This window comes from Equus przewalskii, chromosome 9, assembly GCF_037783145.1.
Source record: "Equus przewalskii isolate Varuska chromosome 9, EquPr2, whole genome shotgun sequence".
NCBI classification, from domain to species: Eukaryota; Metazoa; Chordata; class Mammalia; order Perissodactyla; family Equidae; genus Equus; species Equus przewalskii.
Genome location: NC_091839.1, coordinates 47,706,470 through 47,720,535, shown reverse-complemented (window position 1 = coordinate 47,720,535; position 14,066 = coordinate 47,706,470). Strand labels below are relative to the sequence as shown.

The following is a 14,066-nucleotide window of genomic DNA, read 5'->3' as shown; positions in this document are numbered from 1 at the left end:
TATATTAAATATAAACCTTTTATCCTAAGAGTTAACATTCTCCCTTCGTCTGACCCTTTCTCTTTTAGCAATCTCATTTCTTCTTGCTCTGGCACAGTCTCTCTGTTACTTCCAAGCCATCTGGTTGTTATTAGCACATAGAATTTGCTTCTAACTGCTTCCCTGCCTGGCAGATGTCTCTCCCTGAATCCCTGGGAGCCCACCGCTTCCTGAGGCAGTCAGTTCCATCTCTGCATGGATCAGTAGGAGGTTTTTCCCTTTGTTGACCTGAAATCAGGTCAGATAGTGTAGTATAAGGAGATAGGATATAGTATAAGATTTTTACTTTTATCTTTGTGAATATGTCAGTCTAAGAAGGTCTTCTTTCTTAGCTGTTTTGCATGTGTGTTTTGTGTACAGTGGCAGTTTTTATAAGCTGTGGGGAAGCATCTCTACATCTGGCACTGTCATATTTCCATACCCTGATCTACTCTCCAATACCCCAGAACCACAAGAGTGTGAGCTCTGATTTTGCGTCTAGTACATATTTAATACATATTTGAAGACTAAGCTACATTCTAAATAGGAAATTATTTATATGTGAAAGTGTATATACTTCAATATACATCGCAAAGGACAACAAAACTTCAGTCTCAGAAATGATTGTGTGAATTTTAATTGTAACAGATAGAATGCAAGCCTGATCACATGCATACTCACCCCCCAAACACAGCAAAATGCCTAAAAATGTTTAACAAGAAAACTTTACATTTTTATGTTTATCTATAATTGGTTAACTGAGACAATGTTACATGTTGTATATCTATCAAGACTTAGAATGGCTTGGTTTTCTAAATACGTAATGCACTGTTATTTTCTAGATCATAGAGCCATTGGCATATTCAGTTCCGCATATGCAGTTTCAAACAATGCAGGAAAAATATTGACAGTTTTGCCTAAGTTTTATAATGTGAACATGAGAAAATATCTTGGCATTGTTAATATAAAAATAACAATTATATCTTTCAAATAGCCTAAGTAGCCTGACCTTTTATGAGTACCTCTAAATTGTTAGTACCTCCAAATGTCCTTGAATTTTAAGCTATTTCAAAAATTGTGTTTCCATAACAATTTTAATTGAATCTCCTGTGATGCTATTTTACTCACTGTAATCAGCCACAGCATATAATTAGATTTCAATCAGAACCTTTAATGCTAAGCAGTAATCTGAGGGTAGACACTTATAAAAATATTAAGTCCATGCGGATTTCTTCTCCTGACCTCCCTCTACCCACCCAAACGACACTATGACAAGGATCATAATTGACTATGGAGAGCAGAGGTTGTTTTCCGTTTGTCCCACATAAAGTGGGAAATATTGTCGTGGGGCAGCTAGGTAGGGTCATTATCAGTCGATGTCTGGTAGAAAGAGGAGCATACGGTGATAGAATTTTCACTAAGGTTGTTACTTCTCTTGTGACCAATAAACTCTGACTTATTTGTAAAATGGCTGCTTAGGATTGGGAATGCACTTCCGGGTCACGCAGGAGGTTGAAGCTCTAGGACGTGGTTGGCATGGGGTGAGGTGCGAGGCACACGTGTGGAGGAACAATGGAGAGGGGTCTTCTGTAGTTCACATTGCTCTCTTGCACTGCTTTGCAGGAATTATCAGCAGTGAATTATTCTTTTTCAGTTCTCATTATTACTAGATTTCTTTAAAGCCCACTTTTTTGTCTTCCCATTAATCATCTATGTAATTTTAGAAGGCAAAATGTATGAGGCTTAGAGCTAATTATGCAATCCATTATGCCTTTAGATATCTGGATGAAAGTCATGTTCAACACTCTATCCCTTTCCTAAAACTCATTTCCACAAGTGATGATTTAATGATCTATTTACTTTAAAGGCTTGCCTTTGGGGGCAATGATAATCTTGGTTAGCTCATTTGAAAGAGTAGAATTTTCTTTCATGGAATCTAAGTATTTAGAAAATAGCATCAGTATTGTGGGCTTTGAAAATACATTTAATACAAAATGTGTTGAAACCTATGTTTTGGCTATCCCTAGGTAGAAAGGGCCCCTTACACCTACGCAGAGAATGAGAGCCATAGTGTCCCCAATCCTCAAATTCCATGGATTAAACACTGGAACCAACCAGCTGTGGAAGCAGTACGGACAAGGGCAAACTGCAGTTTTGTTTTTCAACTCCAAAGTCAGTATGTGTGAACAATAAAAGAGTGATAAAATGACAGAATTCTTAAATGTGATGATTGCTAATCGGTTTTCCCCGATCAGTTTTGTTTACCATCATAGCCGATCTATCATGTTGTGTGTAATTAGCTAGCTAAGGCAAACATGAGTCTCCTGCAGGCCTTTCGATTTGATCTCTTAATTTCCTTTTTACTGTGCAGTTTTGAAATACATCAATCTTTGGTAATAACATCCATGACTTCTAGGTGTAAGTCATATACTTGATGACAATAGATATTTTCCTAAGTATCTAACAGCAGAGTGCAGTATTTTGCAAGGAGCAGTGCCTTTGTGATTTAGTATATATTCGTTTCTGTTAGATTGTGCTTTTTTTGAGTTCTTATAATACAGTTCAACCGGAAAGTGTGCAAAAACTCTTCTTCTATAAATACTACCTTAAAATTTTCTAAAGCTTAAGTCAGAAATACTACTTCAACAGCGTTCTGGATTTAATGAGCACAAAAGCAAGGTGGATATCAGGCGGGGAAGGACTGTCTTGTTCTAGATGTCAGTGTCTACCCCGGAACCACATTTGCGGCAGAAGATTTCCTGGTTTTGGGTCAGGAAGCCTTCCCCGACCAAAGAGACTGAACACTTCCTGCAGTTAAAGCATTCGCTGTGCCACTGGCGGTCTTGAAAGCAGATAAACTTGGCACCTCTGAGACCTGTAAAGGAATTGGAGAAAAAGAATAATCTATTCTTTCAGTGAATGATCGAGCATTCTATCAGTTACTCTTGTGGGAACTGGAGATAAAGCAATGAGCAAGACAATGTAGAGGCAAGTAACCTAAAAAAGAATGCTGCCCTCAGTGGCCCTGTGTCCACCTGAGAATGTCATGAATAGGCAAGTTACTCCTACGGGACCCAGCCAGATTCCCGTCCAAATTGTTTCATAATCTACACAAGTAGGTAGAATCTGGATATACAAAGCATACATTTTTGCAAACAGATAAAGATTATCTAGACTGCTAAGGAAATACAATGTAGTGCCCTGGGGAAAAAAAATGTAGTGCAATGTAGTGTAGGTTGTGAAATCAGAGATATCTGGGTATGAATATCTTTCCTCTTTCTCTCTTCATGATCTGTTTTCTTAGCTGCAAAATTAAGATAAAATAAAATAAATGTATATTTCCTAGCCTGTCTGATGTTTTTATGACTTCAGTTTCTCTTCTTTTCCCTCTTTTTCTGTGTTTACTTTTGCTTAGGATAGGGTCCCATGGTCATATTGTAGTTTGGGACACAATTTCCAAAGCCTCAAATAGAGAATTTCATCCAGACTGTAGCCTAATGTAATGACCTTATTACCTTGCCCAGAAATAACTTCAGCCTAGGCGTGAAACAAAGACCTGTGAATCTGATCACTCCGGCCATGGAGGCCATGCTACCCAATGATTGGTTTCTAAGAAGTGCCTGGTCAGCCCCACCACTTTAACTTGGACCTCACTTGAGCCATAAGGTTTCTAAGAAAGGTAGTAAAATTTGAGTCTTCAGTAAAATTCTGTCTCTCTATCCCTAATATGAATCCAGGGCACAGTTCAAGGAATTGATTTTGAGGATTTGTAGAAAAGGAGAAAAGTTTTGGGCATTTGGAAGTGGTTGAGATGCCTTAGGCTTGGGTCTTTATCTATTTTCCAAGATTTCTTAAGTGATCTTGGTGCTATGAACTTCCTGTGATTTTCTTATCACCCATAGAGTGAAGCTAAAATAGTTCATGTGTGGCACGTGTGTGGTACATGTGTGGAGACAAGTAATTTCCAAATATTCCATTGGGGATGGTGAAGCAAAAAGTGTGAATAAGCATTCTATTTCAGATAAACTCTCCTAAAATATGATAATGAACTTTTGTTTCCATCCTAGAAATGTTATTTGATGTCTTTACATATAATTTACTAGTTCATAGATAAATTTACATCAAATTCCTCTACTTCCCTTGATTAAATTTATAGTTTGCTTATTTATGAGGCTATCATTACTTGCTAATAAGAGTAAATCAATAATGTACCAATTAATTCCCTTAATGTTATTCAAAACATTAATAAGCTGACTGCAAGAATAATGTTCTATATATACATAAATCATCTCTGCTCATAAAGCTAATTATTATACATCCAGCGCTTTTATGCTCATGAGTTTTTCTTGATGTTATTAGTAAGCCTTGTACAAGCTGCAAATGCAAAAGTAATTCTTCTAGAATTTTACAAAGAAGAAAAAAATAGATGCATCTGGCAGCAGGAATTTAAAAAAGGCCTGACCCAACACAAGAGATGTTTGTAAGTTGTTCCGATTTTGGAACAACTGGATATGTTTACTCCCTTTGGGCATGAGGGTCACTTACAGTTAGAAAGTCATCTTGAAAACAGGTGTCTGGTGCCTGTGTTATCTGGCTTCACTTATTCCTGGAGAATCAGTAGAATGAGAGCTAGCGTTTGTTGAGAATTGAAGATGAACCAGTCACAATTCTAAGTCCTTTACATGTGTTACTTCATAGAGCTCTCACCTCACCTTTCTATGGTCAACATTATCATCAACTCTACTTGGCAGACAAAAACTGAGAAACAGGTTCAATAACGTGCCCAAGGCCAACCAGCTGGTAGGTGGCAGATCTGAGATTCAATCCCAGGCCATGAGGCTTCAGAGCCTATTCTCTTAACTTCACCAAATCAAGTTTTAACTTATCTTTTGTAAAGAACACAACCAGGATCAATAGCATCCCTTTCTGAAGAAACCATAACATTTGAAACTTCTTTTCCTCAAAATAAACAAAAATGGAAGAAAGCTAAGATAAGGACCTGTTCAACACCTCATTTTACAGACAAGGCAAATGAGTACCTCAGAGGTGACTTATTTACCCACGGCCACACAGTAGCCAGGAGCAGAGGAAGACCAAGATCTGTTACTTGCTGGTCCAGAGCAGTTCCCACTACATCAAGCTACTTCATTTATCCCAGAAAATCTGAAAGGCTAATCCTATTTTTAGGAGAGAAAAAAATTGTAGTGATACCTTGAGTTTGTTCAATGAATCAATTTCATTGTGATGGGATTTAAAAAAAATTATACCTGGTGACTTATAAATAGATTTAGTTAATGTAAAATAGTATTTTGAAAACATTCTACACAGTTTCTCAGGATGACGTATTGTTTGCACGAATGCCCGACTTTCAGAAGATAAATATATGGCAGTAGAAGAATTCCCTATGGTCCTTTAGTTCAAACAGCTCAATTTTAAAGCAGCACAACAGCAGGACCTATATATATTAAAGAATTGGAGCAAAAAATATTAAGTGAGTTGGAAGTCTTTGCAGGCATTTTAGTCTCTGATGTGTCTCCATCACAGAGCCAAAAGAAGATTAAGATAATTATCAAAAGACTGATTATTCTAAATTAAATATGTAATTCTGCATTTGGATTACTTTTGGGTCAAATCTTCGGTTCCTGATCATCCTTATGTTACATGCAGAACAATGTGATTTTTCTGTTAAACTTAAAGCTGGGCTCAGTGATTGACCTGTAATAACCCATCAGGAAAAATCACTGAGACACATGAATCTGTGATGGATCAGAATAGAAACTCATCAATTTCAGGACTCATGTAGGCTCTTTCCTGATCAATATTAACAGGAAAGTTTTCAAATCATTTTGAGTTGTTTAATGTTCTCATTTCCTCATGGAAGCCCCCCTTTTTTTCTCCTGGTCAATTTAAGAAAATTGTAGAGTAAATTGACTGAATCCATTGGGATCTGATTGTAGATTCCACTAAGGAGATTTTGAAGCTCCAGTTACTGTTGTATTTCTGGAAGTCCCATTTTCTAACTGAAATCAGGGGAGACGATGGCTTATTCTCTTGACTGCAGGAGTTGCCAGATGTGTAGAAGGCAGGAGAGTAGAGAGTGGTTAAGAGTACAAGTTTGGAGCCCGACAGTATGGGATTGCCAATGCAAGTCCTTGAGAGGGGTGGGGAGGTGAGATAGCAGAGTGTTGGAGACAAGATGCGATGAACAGAGAAGGCATGCCCCACACAATGGTACAGTCTCTCAGCTCCATATGACAGTGACCCTGCCGGGGAATGTGAGGGCAGTCTACTCATCCCTGGTAGGCTCCTCACTTAATTTGGCTGCAGAGATGAATTTTACCTTAGTTGTTTCAAACACATGTAGGCCAAACCAAACATGCCTGCTGGCCAGAGGCAGCCTGTGGGCCTGCGTGAGATTCTGAAAAACGTGGTGCCCTGTTTAGACAAACAGCATCGTACTCTGCTTATCCAGGTAACTCTCTCCCTCCTTTGTAAGTCAGTAAAAGTCTGCCAACCTGGGTTTGCAGTGAAACTTCTTTCTTTGAAGACGCGTGAAGAGTCAACTTTTATTTTGTGATATATTTGAAGATAGAAGAGGAGGAAAGGGATAAAATAATCTTTAATTCTATGTTACATAAACTGAACTAAAAAAATAAACTATCACCTAGGAGTACTAGCAATGAGGAGTAGAAGTACAGTTCTGCCACATTACTCAGCAAATTATAAATTGCCTAAACGAATAGCTGCTGGGTTTTTCAGGTGTCGTGTTAGCTTCAATTCTTTTACTGCAGCATTAGCATTTTAGGAGTGTCTCTGAGAAAAATGTAATGCGTTTTTTTACCTTCAAAATCTATTTAACATGGATCAATTTACCATTTATGCTATTTTCAAATCATGTCACATGTATTTTGTTTCTTTAGCAGGTTGCTATCTTGTTTCATTTCATCTATTCATAATTAACACTTGTTGCAAGTGAATAGAAAGGAAAGAGAATAATACATTTGTTAGAAGGATTTTAAAATGAAGTTTAATTAATTCCTGACCTATGCTACGCTAATTAATAGGGCTTCAAATTTTTGTACAATACTTGCATTTAATTTGAACTTTTTCTGTTAAGGTCCCTTTGCCCTTGTTTGGAATGAAGCAGGATTTTGATTTATGAGTATCCCGTCCTCCCACTCACGTCCTTGAAGATCTGGCTCAGATCAGGCCTCCTCATGAAGGTGTTCTTTGACCTCTCAGCTCCTCTTGTCTCCTCCTTCGCTGAACCAGTACTTCACTTAGAGTTAGTACCATTAGGTTCAGCATTAAGTCCCTCTACACAGCATAGCTACCCTCATTATACTTTATATTTGCCTTGAGGAGTCAGTATAATCTCTGTATTTGTATATAGGTACCTATGTGTACTTAAAGGAAACATAAGGGAAAGAGTATCTATCTTCTACTTGCATTTCCTAAATTAATCCATAGCTCTAACTGTCTCATGGTAGGACCATATTAAACCAAAGAACTCACCAGTAATGGGTTTGCTGCAGGCTGCACACTTTTTGGCATAATGGTGGTTGTAGCAGTCCAGGCAGAAAGGATAATCATCTCTGGACATAAACTCTTCTTCACAGAGCTCTTTCCTACAGCCACTACACAGAAAACACTCTTTATGCCATGGCTGGTTCCGAAATGTTATCCCACCTGAAGTTATCACCTGCCAAGGGATCATAAAAAAGACAATGACCATGGGAGCTATTACAAGTCAAACTTTATGTGATTCTCCTCTATGTCTACAAGTGTTGCTGTGGGCTGATCTGTCACCCTGTGTCAGGATGACCTTTCCCTGTGATTTTTTGAATCAGTATGAGAAGCAAAAGGCTGTAGGGGTTAAATAGAACTGGTAAGAAATATCCTAATTTTTCTCTTGCAATGGAACAGAAAAGAAAGACGGCCATAATGGACTCAGGAAGATGAACAAAGAAGTAGGCTCTTGATTCCTTTGCTCATCTTGCTCTGACTTTCTTGTTGATCTCTGAAGATCTGCCGTTAGAGCTAAGATATTTTCTATAGTATGTACTTATTCCCATGTCCAACTTTTAGGGATGCTGAAAAAAGCTACTTTTTTCCTGAAAGCTTTATTTTGGGTTCAAGAATATCCAGCAGTAGTAACCTTGAATGGAATTGACAAGCACCATCATCTGCTAATAATGAATAACTTTCCTTAAGTGTTTTCTCAGCCCTCAGCCCTGTGCTAAGGGTTGCCCTCTTCTTAATATTCTCATTACCCCCACACAGCAGAGACTATTATCTTCCGCCTTTAGAGATGAACAACTACTCAGGGTTAGAGTGGTTAAGTCACCTGCCAAGGTCACATAGACCTAACATTCAAACCTGCACAATCTGACTCCATAGCTTAACCATTAACACAATACTGAGGCAAGATTACTTTGCATTGACAAGCAGTTGGTAAGCCCTTGTTGAATGCATGAATAAACCAAGAGAAAGAAATGTTTGGAAAGCAGTTTCAATGCTGCATCCAGCACAAATTGGGTGCTGTGGGCAATTTCATGAGTTTTCAGCTTAAGGACTCAAAGTAGTGAATGCTGGTTGTACATTGAACCTTAACATGTGACATACTAGGGTTTTGTCAGAGATACTTATTATTCCTCCATAAGATAATTTTTTCCCTAAATCAGTTTAATCCATGGATTCTAATTTTTTAAAAGATTTTTTATTGATGCATAATTGACATATAATTTTATATTGGTTTCAGATGTACAACATAATGATTCGATGTTTGTATATATTGTGAAATAATCCCCACGATAAGTCTGTTTACCATCTGTCACCATACAAAGTTAACTTTAGGATTCGCTCTCTTGGTAACTTTCAAGTACTTTCTACGATGTTATTGACTATAGTCACCACTCTGTACATGACATCCCCATGACTTATTTATTTTATAACTGGAAGTTTGTACCTCTTGACCTCCTTCCCGTTTCACCCACTCCTTAACCCCCCTCCCCTCTGGCAACCACGATTCTGTTCTCTGTATCTATGATTTTTGTTTTGTTTTATTTGTTCACTTGTTTTCTTATTTAAATCTACATATAAGTGAAATCATATGGTATTTGTCCTTCTCTGACTTATTTCACATAGGATAATTCCCTCAAGGTCCATCCATGTTATCGCAAATGGCAAGATTTCATTCTTTACTATGGCTGAGTAGTATATACTGTATCTTTTTTATCCATTCATCTGTCAGTGGGCACTTAGGTTGTTTCCATATCTTGGCTATTGTAAATAATTTGAGAAACATAGGGATGCATATATCTTTTTGAGTTAGTGTTCTTGTTTTCTTTGGATAAACATCCAGAAGCGCAATTGCTGGATCATAGGGTAGTAGTATTTTTAATTTTTCGAGGAATCTCCGTACTGTTTTTCTTAGTGGCTGTACCAATTTACATTCCCACCAACAGGGCACGAGGATCCCTTTTTCTTCACATCCTCCCAACACTTCTTATTTCTTGTCTTTTTGATAACAGCCATTCTAACAGGTGTGAGGCGATATTTCATTGTGGGTTTGATTTACATTTCCATGATGACTAGTATCTTGACTATATCCATTATTGGATATATGATTTGCAAATATTTTCTCCCATTCAGTAGGTTGTCTTTTTACTTTGTTGATTTATAGATTCTACTTTTTAAAAAGTTAAAATATCTTTATTTAGAATCAGATAAATAAATACTGGACAATTTGTCTTGTTTAGCAATTGCTAAGTCATAGCCTCTTTCAAACCTGTGGTTGTTGAGCTCCTGGAGCAGCTGTGGAACCTGGAAGGTGTTCATGTAAATGTCTTATAATGACTGAAGTAATGTGATACCTGAGATAGTTCTTATCTTTGTATTCAAATTAACTAGATTTAGAAAATGTAGAGCCTATTCTAAGCTGTCTTATTGTTGACAAAGTAAACAATGTTATTTGTCTGTGAATAGGCTTTTGAAAAGATTATTCTAAAGATATTTTTAAGTCTTACAACAAATATCTTAAAAATTAAAGATATATGACAGAAAGTTATTTTTCCTAAAGGAAAAAAGTATACTGTTCTAAATAAGTAAATGGGACACAATGGTGGTATGAACTAAAGCAATTTAAAATACACCCTACTGAGTTCAAATACCTTACAGCAGGCACAGCAGAATTCAAGATCCCCTTGATTTGTTTGGACAAATGATTAACAGGAAATGCTTAAAAGATTCAAAACTTGAAAGATGTGTTCACAGCAAAGTAAAACTTGATATATACACTAAAGACTATCTCGTTAGGGAGAAGAAAGTCTGGAACATTAGAAGTAGTTTGCTTGTGATTATGCTCCTTTTGAAGAGGTCGGCAGGCTTGATGGAGTCTAATATTTGAGCTCGGTTTTTGCCACTGACTGATCCCAGAATTTAGGACAAGTTTCTTCTCTGGCTAAGTGGGGGCAATTATGATTTTGTGCTCAGTAGATGACAGCCAATGAATTGCAGAATACTCTGATTGAAACTTGAGGAATTTGAATTCAAAGCACTTGTAGTTTGAGGTTAGTTGCTTTTTGGTAGAAAATAAATTTTCGTTTCACAAAATACAATCTAGGAAAAAAGTCCTAAGAGCCTGGTTGTCAAGTAGTTTTTGCCTATTTTGTTTTGTTTTATATTTGGTCTTTGGCTTAGTTTGAAACAGATTGTTTTTCTTCAGCTTGGATCTTCTTGATCAGAAACATTTATATCTAACTTTCCCTAAAGGACTTGTGGCTTAAAAAATTAAATAAAAAATAACCTAGTATGTGATGGTCTGTCTACTACCCAATATAAACATTTCATAAATTTTTGGTGACTTCAAGTCATGTCCTAAATATAGGACAGGCTCCTATAAACTGGGAAAGGACACTGCTTTGGCCTCAGACAGACACTACTCAGCACTGTTGTAATAGAGAAGTTCCCCGCTTGAATCTTTTGTTGTTGTTGAGGAAGACTTGCCCTGAGCTACCATCTGTTGCCAATCTTCTTCTTCTTCTTTTTTTTTTGCTTGAGGAAGATTAGCCCTGAGCCAACATCTGTGCCAATTTCCTATATTTCGTATGTGGGTCATCGCAACAACTTGGCTGATGAGTGGTGTATGTCTGCGCCTGGGATCCAAACCTATGAACTTGGGTCACTGAAGGGAGCACACTGAACTTAACCATTAGGCCATGGAGCCAGTTCCTATTGAATCTTTATAGCATCAAAAGAAACTTTATATTTTATGCCCAATGAATGATTTTGAGATAATTCCCACAAGTCTCAGTAATATTTTAGCGTAAGTCTTTAAAAAATATAGCTTAAAAATGGCCAGCCTAGGTGCCCCTCAAAATAGTGAGATAAATCTATCCATTTTATTTCCAGTACTGTTTCTAAATGCATGTTGTTGACTCTGGCAATTCTTTGGAGCTTCATACGTTACAGGGTCATAGGGTCTGATTGTTGCTTGTAAAGTCGTTTTCTAAGTCAGTGTTTCTGGTAGACTAATGGAAGTCTCTGAGTATAAGATAGTTTTATATCATGTTACAATCAATTGTAATTTTCAGCTATCATTGTAGAGTAATTTAATAATTATAATTTAGGAGTTGATTGATGCCTTCTCAAATGCAGTACTAGTATTGTAAATATATGTAGAAAATTATTGTGTGTGTGCATGTGTGTTTCTATATTCATTTGTAGAAAGTGGTAGTGAGAATTCTAGCTGTCCAGAGACAAGTGGACAAACGGTCTTAAGAGATATGCCAAAGTAGTTCATAAATCAAAAATGTTTAGAAACCGCTATACTAATCCAATGTTTTCATGATTCAGCTTTCTCACCACAATTTATAATGTTATGTTAAACTTAGGATGCCTCACATGTCAAGGATTTCTTTGAGAATATCAATATATATTTTATGGAATACAGACAGGTTTTACAAGATTATAGAGATGAGTGACTTTTTCACATAAAAGCTTAGAGGATAAAAAAGAATTAGACAAATTTTACTTAAAAACAATGACTTTTTTCCTATTGGAAAATATGTTTTGAATGGGTATCCATGTCGAAAGGTACCACATGATACTACGGAACTGGAAGTGAAGGAAATCACTTTCAGTTCTTAGTTTTCCTTCCATCTTTGTGTCTGATGAATTTCCCTAAAGATTTGTCACTCCTTTGAGCCCATCTATCTACTCTTGAGGAAGATAAAAGCTTCAAGCCAAGAAGACATTTGCGTTGCTAGGACATAATGTGAGGAGTGAAATATCCTGTTTAAATTGGTTCCCTTAGTTACTCTGTGAGACAAATCGATATTTCTCTGAAACTAAATGGATCAAAAATTGTTTTCTAAGAAATATTTTGTATTCAAAGGGAGACGTGTTCCCTCTACCAGAAAACATGAAATCTTGTGTAAGTGCCAGTGAATGGAATTGGAATATTAAATCACTTGAACTTTTAGAGTATTAAATTCATGTTCTGGGTGGAATTTCATGGTGATAAAAATAGATGGCCATCCTCACTGTGACAGGTAGTGCTTTTGGACATGTTGGAATTCAAAACTAATATGAGTTTGTAAAGACAGATATAACATGATAGTATCAGTTCATTCCAAGTATATAGTGTGGCTAAAAAACAATGGTCTGGAAGGTTCCATAAGCTTCATTCTCTTTAGATAATTACCTTCTTACAAAAGCTGCAGTAGTGAGCAAACTCCTTCTCAAAACACGGCACACAGTAATTGCCGCTGTCATTGGAAATCAAAGGTTTTGTTCCTATTGGCTGTCGGCAATACTCACACACAAAGCAGGTTTCATGCCAGGAGTGTCCCTTAAATTCCATTTTGCGGGAACCTGTACCCCAATAGTAAGAACCTGTTAGTATAAATCGAGCATAATTTTATTTTCTTTTAAAAGCAAACATAGGTCAAAATTACCTAAAAAATATATTTTAAAGTTAAGGCAATAAACCAATCATCTTTATAGAAAAATAGTGTTTTGTTAGTTTCCAGAACATTTATCTGATCAAAAAGGTAGATAGAGTTCAGCCCTGATGATGGTGAATCACTCTTTCACTGAAACACTTGTATGTAAGCTAAAATTTTGAGGTATGAAAGTCCTATAAGTGGAGAATCTGAAAGGCTGCACATGATTTAGCTAAATTGGGCCATAATAATATTACAGGGATATTAGGAATGCCCTGGGGCACCAACTCCTGAGACTAGTGTTGTGCAGTTATGGTCTCCTAGAAAATTTTTGAATCCACAATAAGAATATGAAAAAGTATCGTGTTCTTATGCTGCTGTCCATACTGCTTGAGAAGAGAAACAAAACACAGAAAAATAATGCTTGTCTAAAAGTGTAAAAATTTACACAGATCCTTGTCTTCCGTAAGAGAGAATAAAGATGACTGACCCTCCAACCAGTTTGTGTCAAGCTACAAAACAATGGTTGGCCCCATTCTCTTATGATGGATTATGCTTTCTGATGCCATTGGGTATGCCTAGGCTAGGATGTTTAACATAGTGTTAGTATTATTGGTATAGATTTTATCTTTATTCTGTGGTTCAGATTCTGAAATGTTTTTATGAGTTAGGCTCATGAAAATACACAGAACACTGTAATTTATCCATTCAAAGCAGAAAGAATAATTTTTTAATTTCTAAGATACGTTAAATGAGATCAAGAGATAGCAAGAAAGACATTCTTCTCAAAAGCAGAGTTTTGTTAGCTCCTATACTCTTCCTGTGCTTGGGCTTAATTCAAAGCATTGCCGCTTCAGGTAGAGACTGGAATTCCCTTGTGATCTTACCGGGCATGATGGTCTTCTTGCAGTGGAAGCACTTGGAGGAGCACTCATTAGAATAGCACTCCGAGCACAGCAGACGCTCATTCTTGGCAGCAAAAGGCTTTTCCACCAAAGAGTGATTGCATTTGGCGCAATTGAAGCATCTTTCATGCCAGTGCAGACCTTTGTAACAAAGATCCTTTGAGATAGTAAATAAAAGTTAATTAAGTGTGTTTGT

At 36.9% G+C, this 14,066-nt stretch overlaps 1 protein-coding gene across 6 annotated transcripts in view; it reads right to left on the bottom strand.

Moving 5' to 3' along the window:
* Positions 1-637: 637 nt before the first annotated feature.
* Positions 638-14,066, bottom strand: part of FHL5 (four and a half LIM domains 5) — a 40,868-nt gene continuing 27,439 nt past the window's right edge. For 3 of the 6 annotated variants that reach the window (XM_008516035.2, XM_070556701.1, XM_070556700.1), the window contains 4 exons: positions 13,853-14,027; positions 12,725-12,894; positions 7,534-7,720; positions 638-2,893 (listed from right to left, as the gene is read on the bottom strand). In XM_008516035.2, coding sequence (XP_008514257.1) covers positions 2,730-2,893; positions 7,534-7,720; positions 12,725-12,894; positions 13,853-14,027 — 696 coding nt within the window. In that variant the 3' untranslated portion in view covers positions 638-2,729. Of the gene's footprint in view, positions 2,894-4,563; positions 6,582-7,533; positions 7,721-12,724; positions 12,895-13,852; positions 14,028-14,066 lie in introns of those variants that run through there. The other 3 variants (XM_008516028.2, XM_008516023.2, XR_011521990.1) reach the window with 2 other exon arrangements.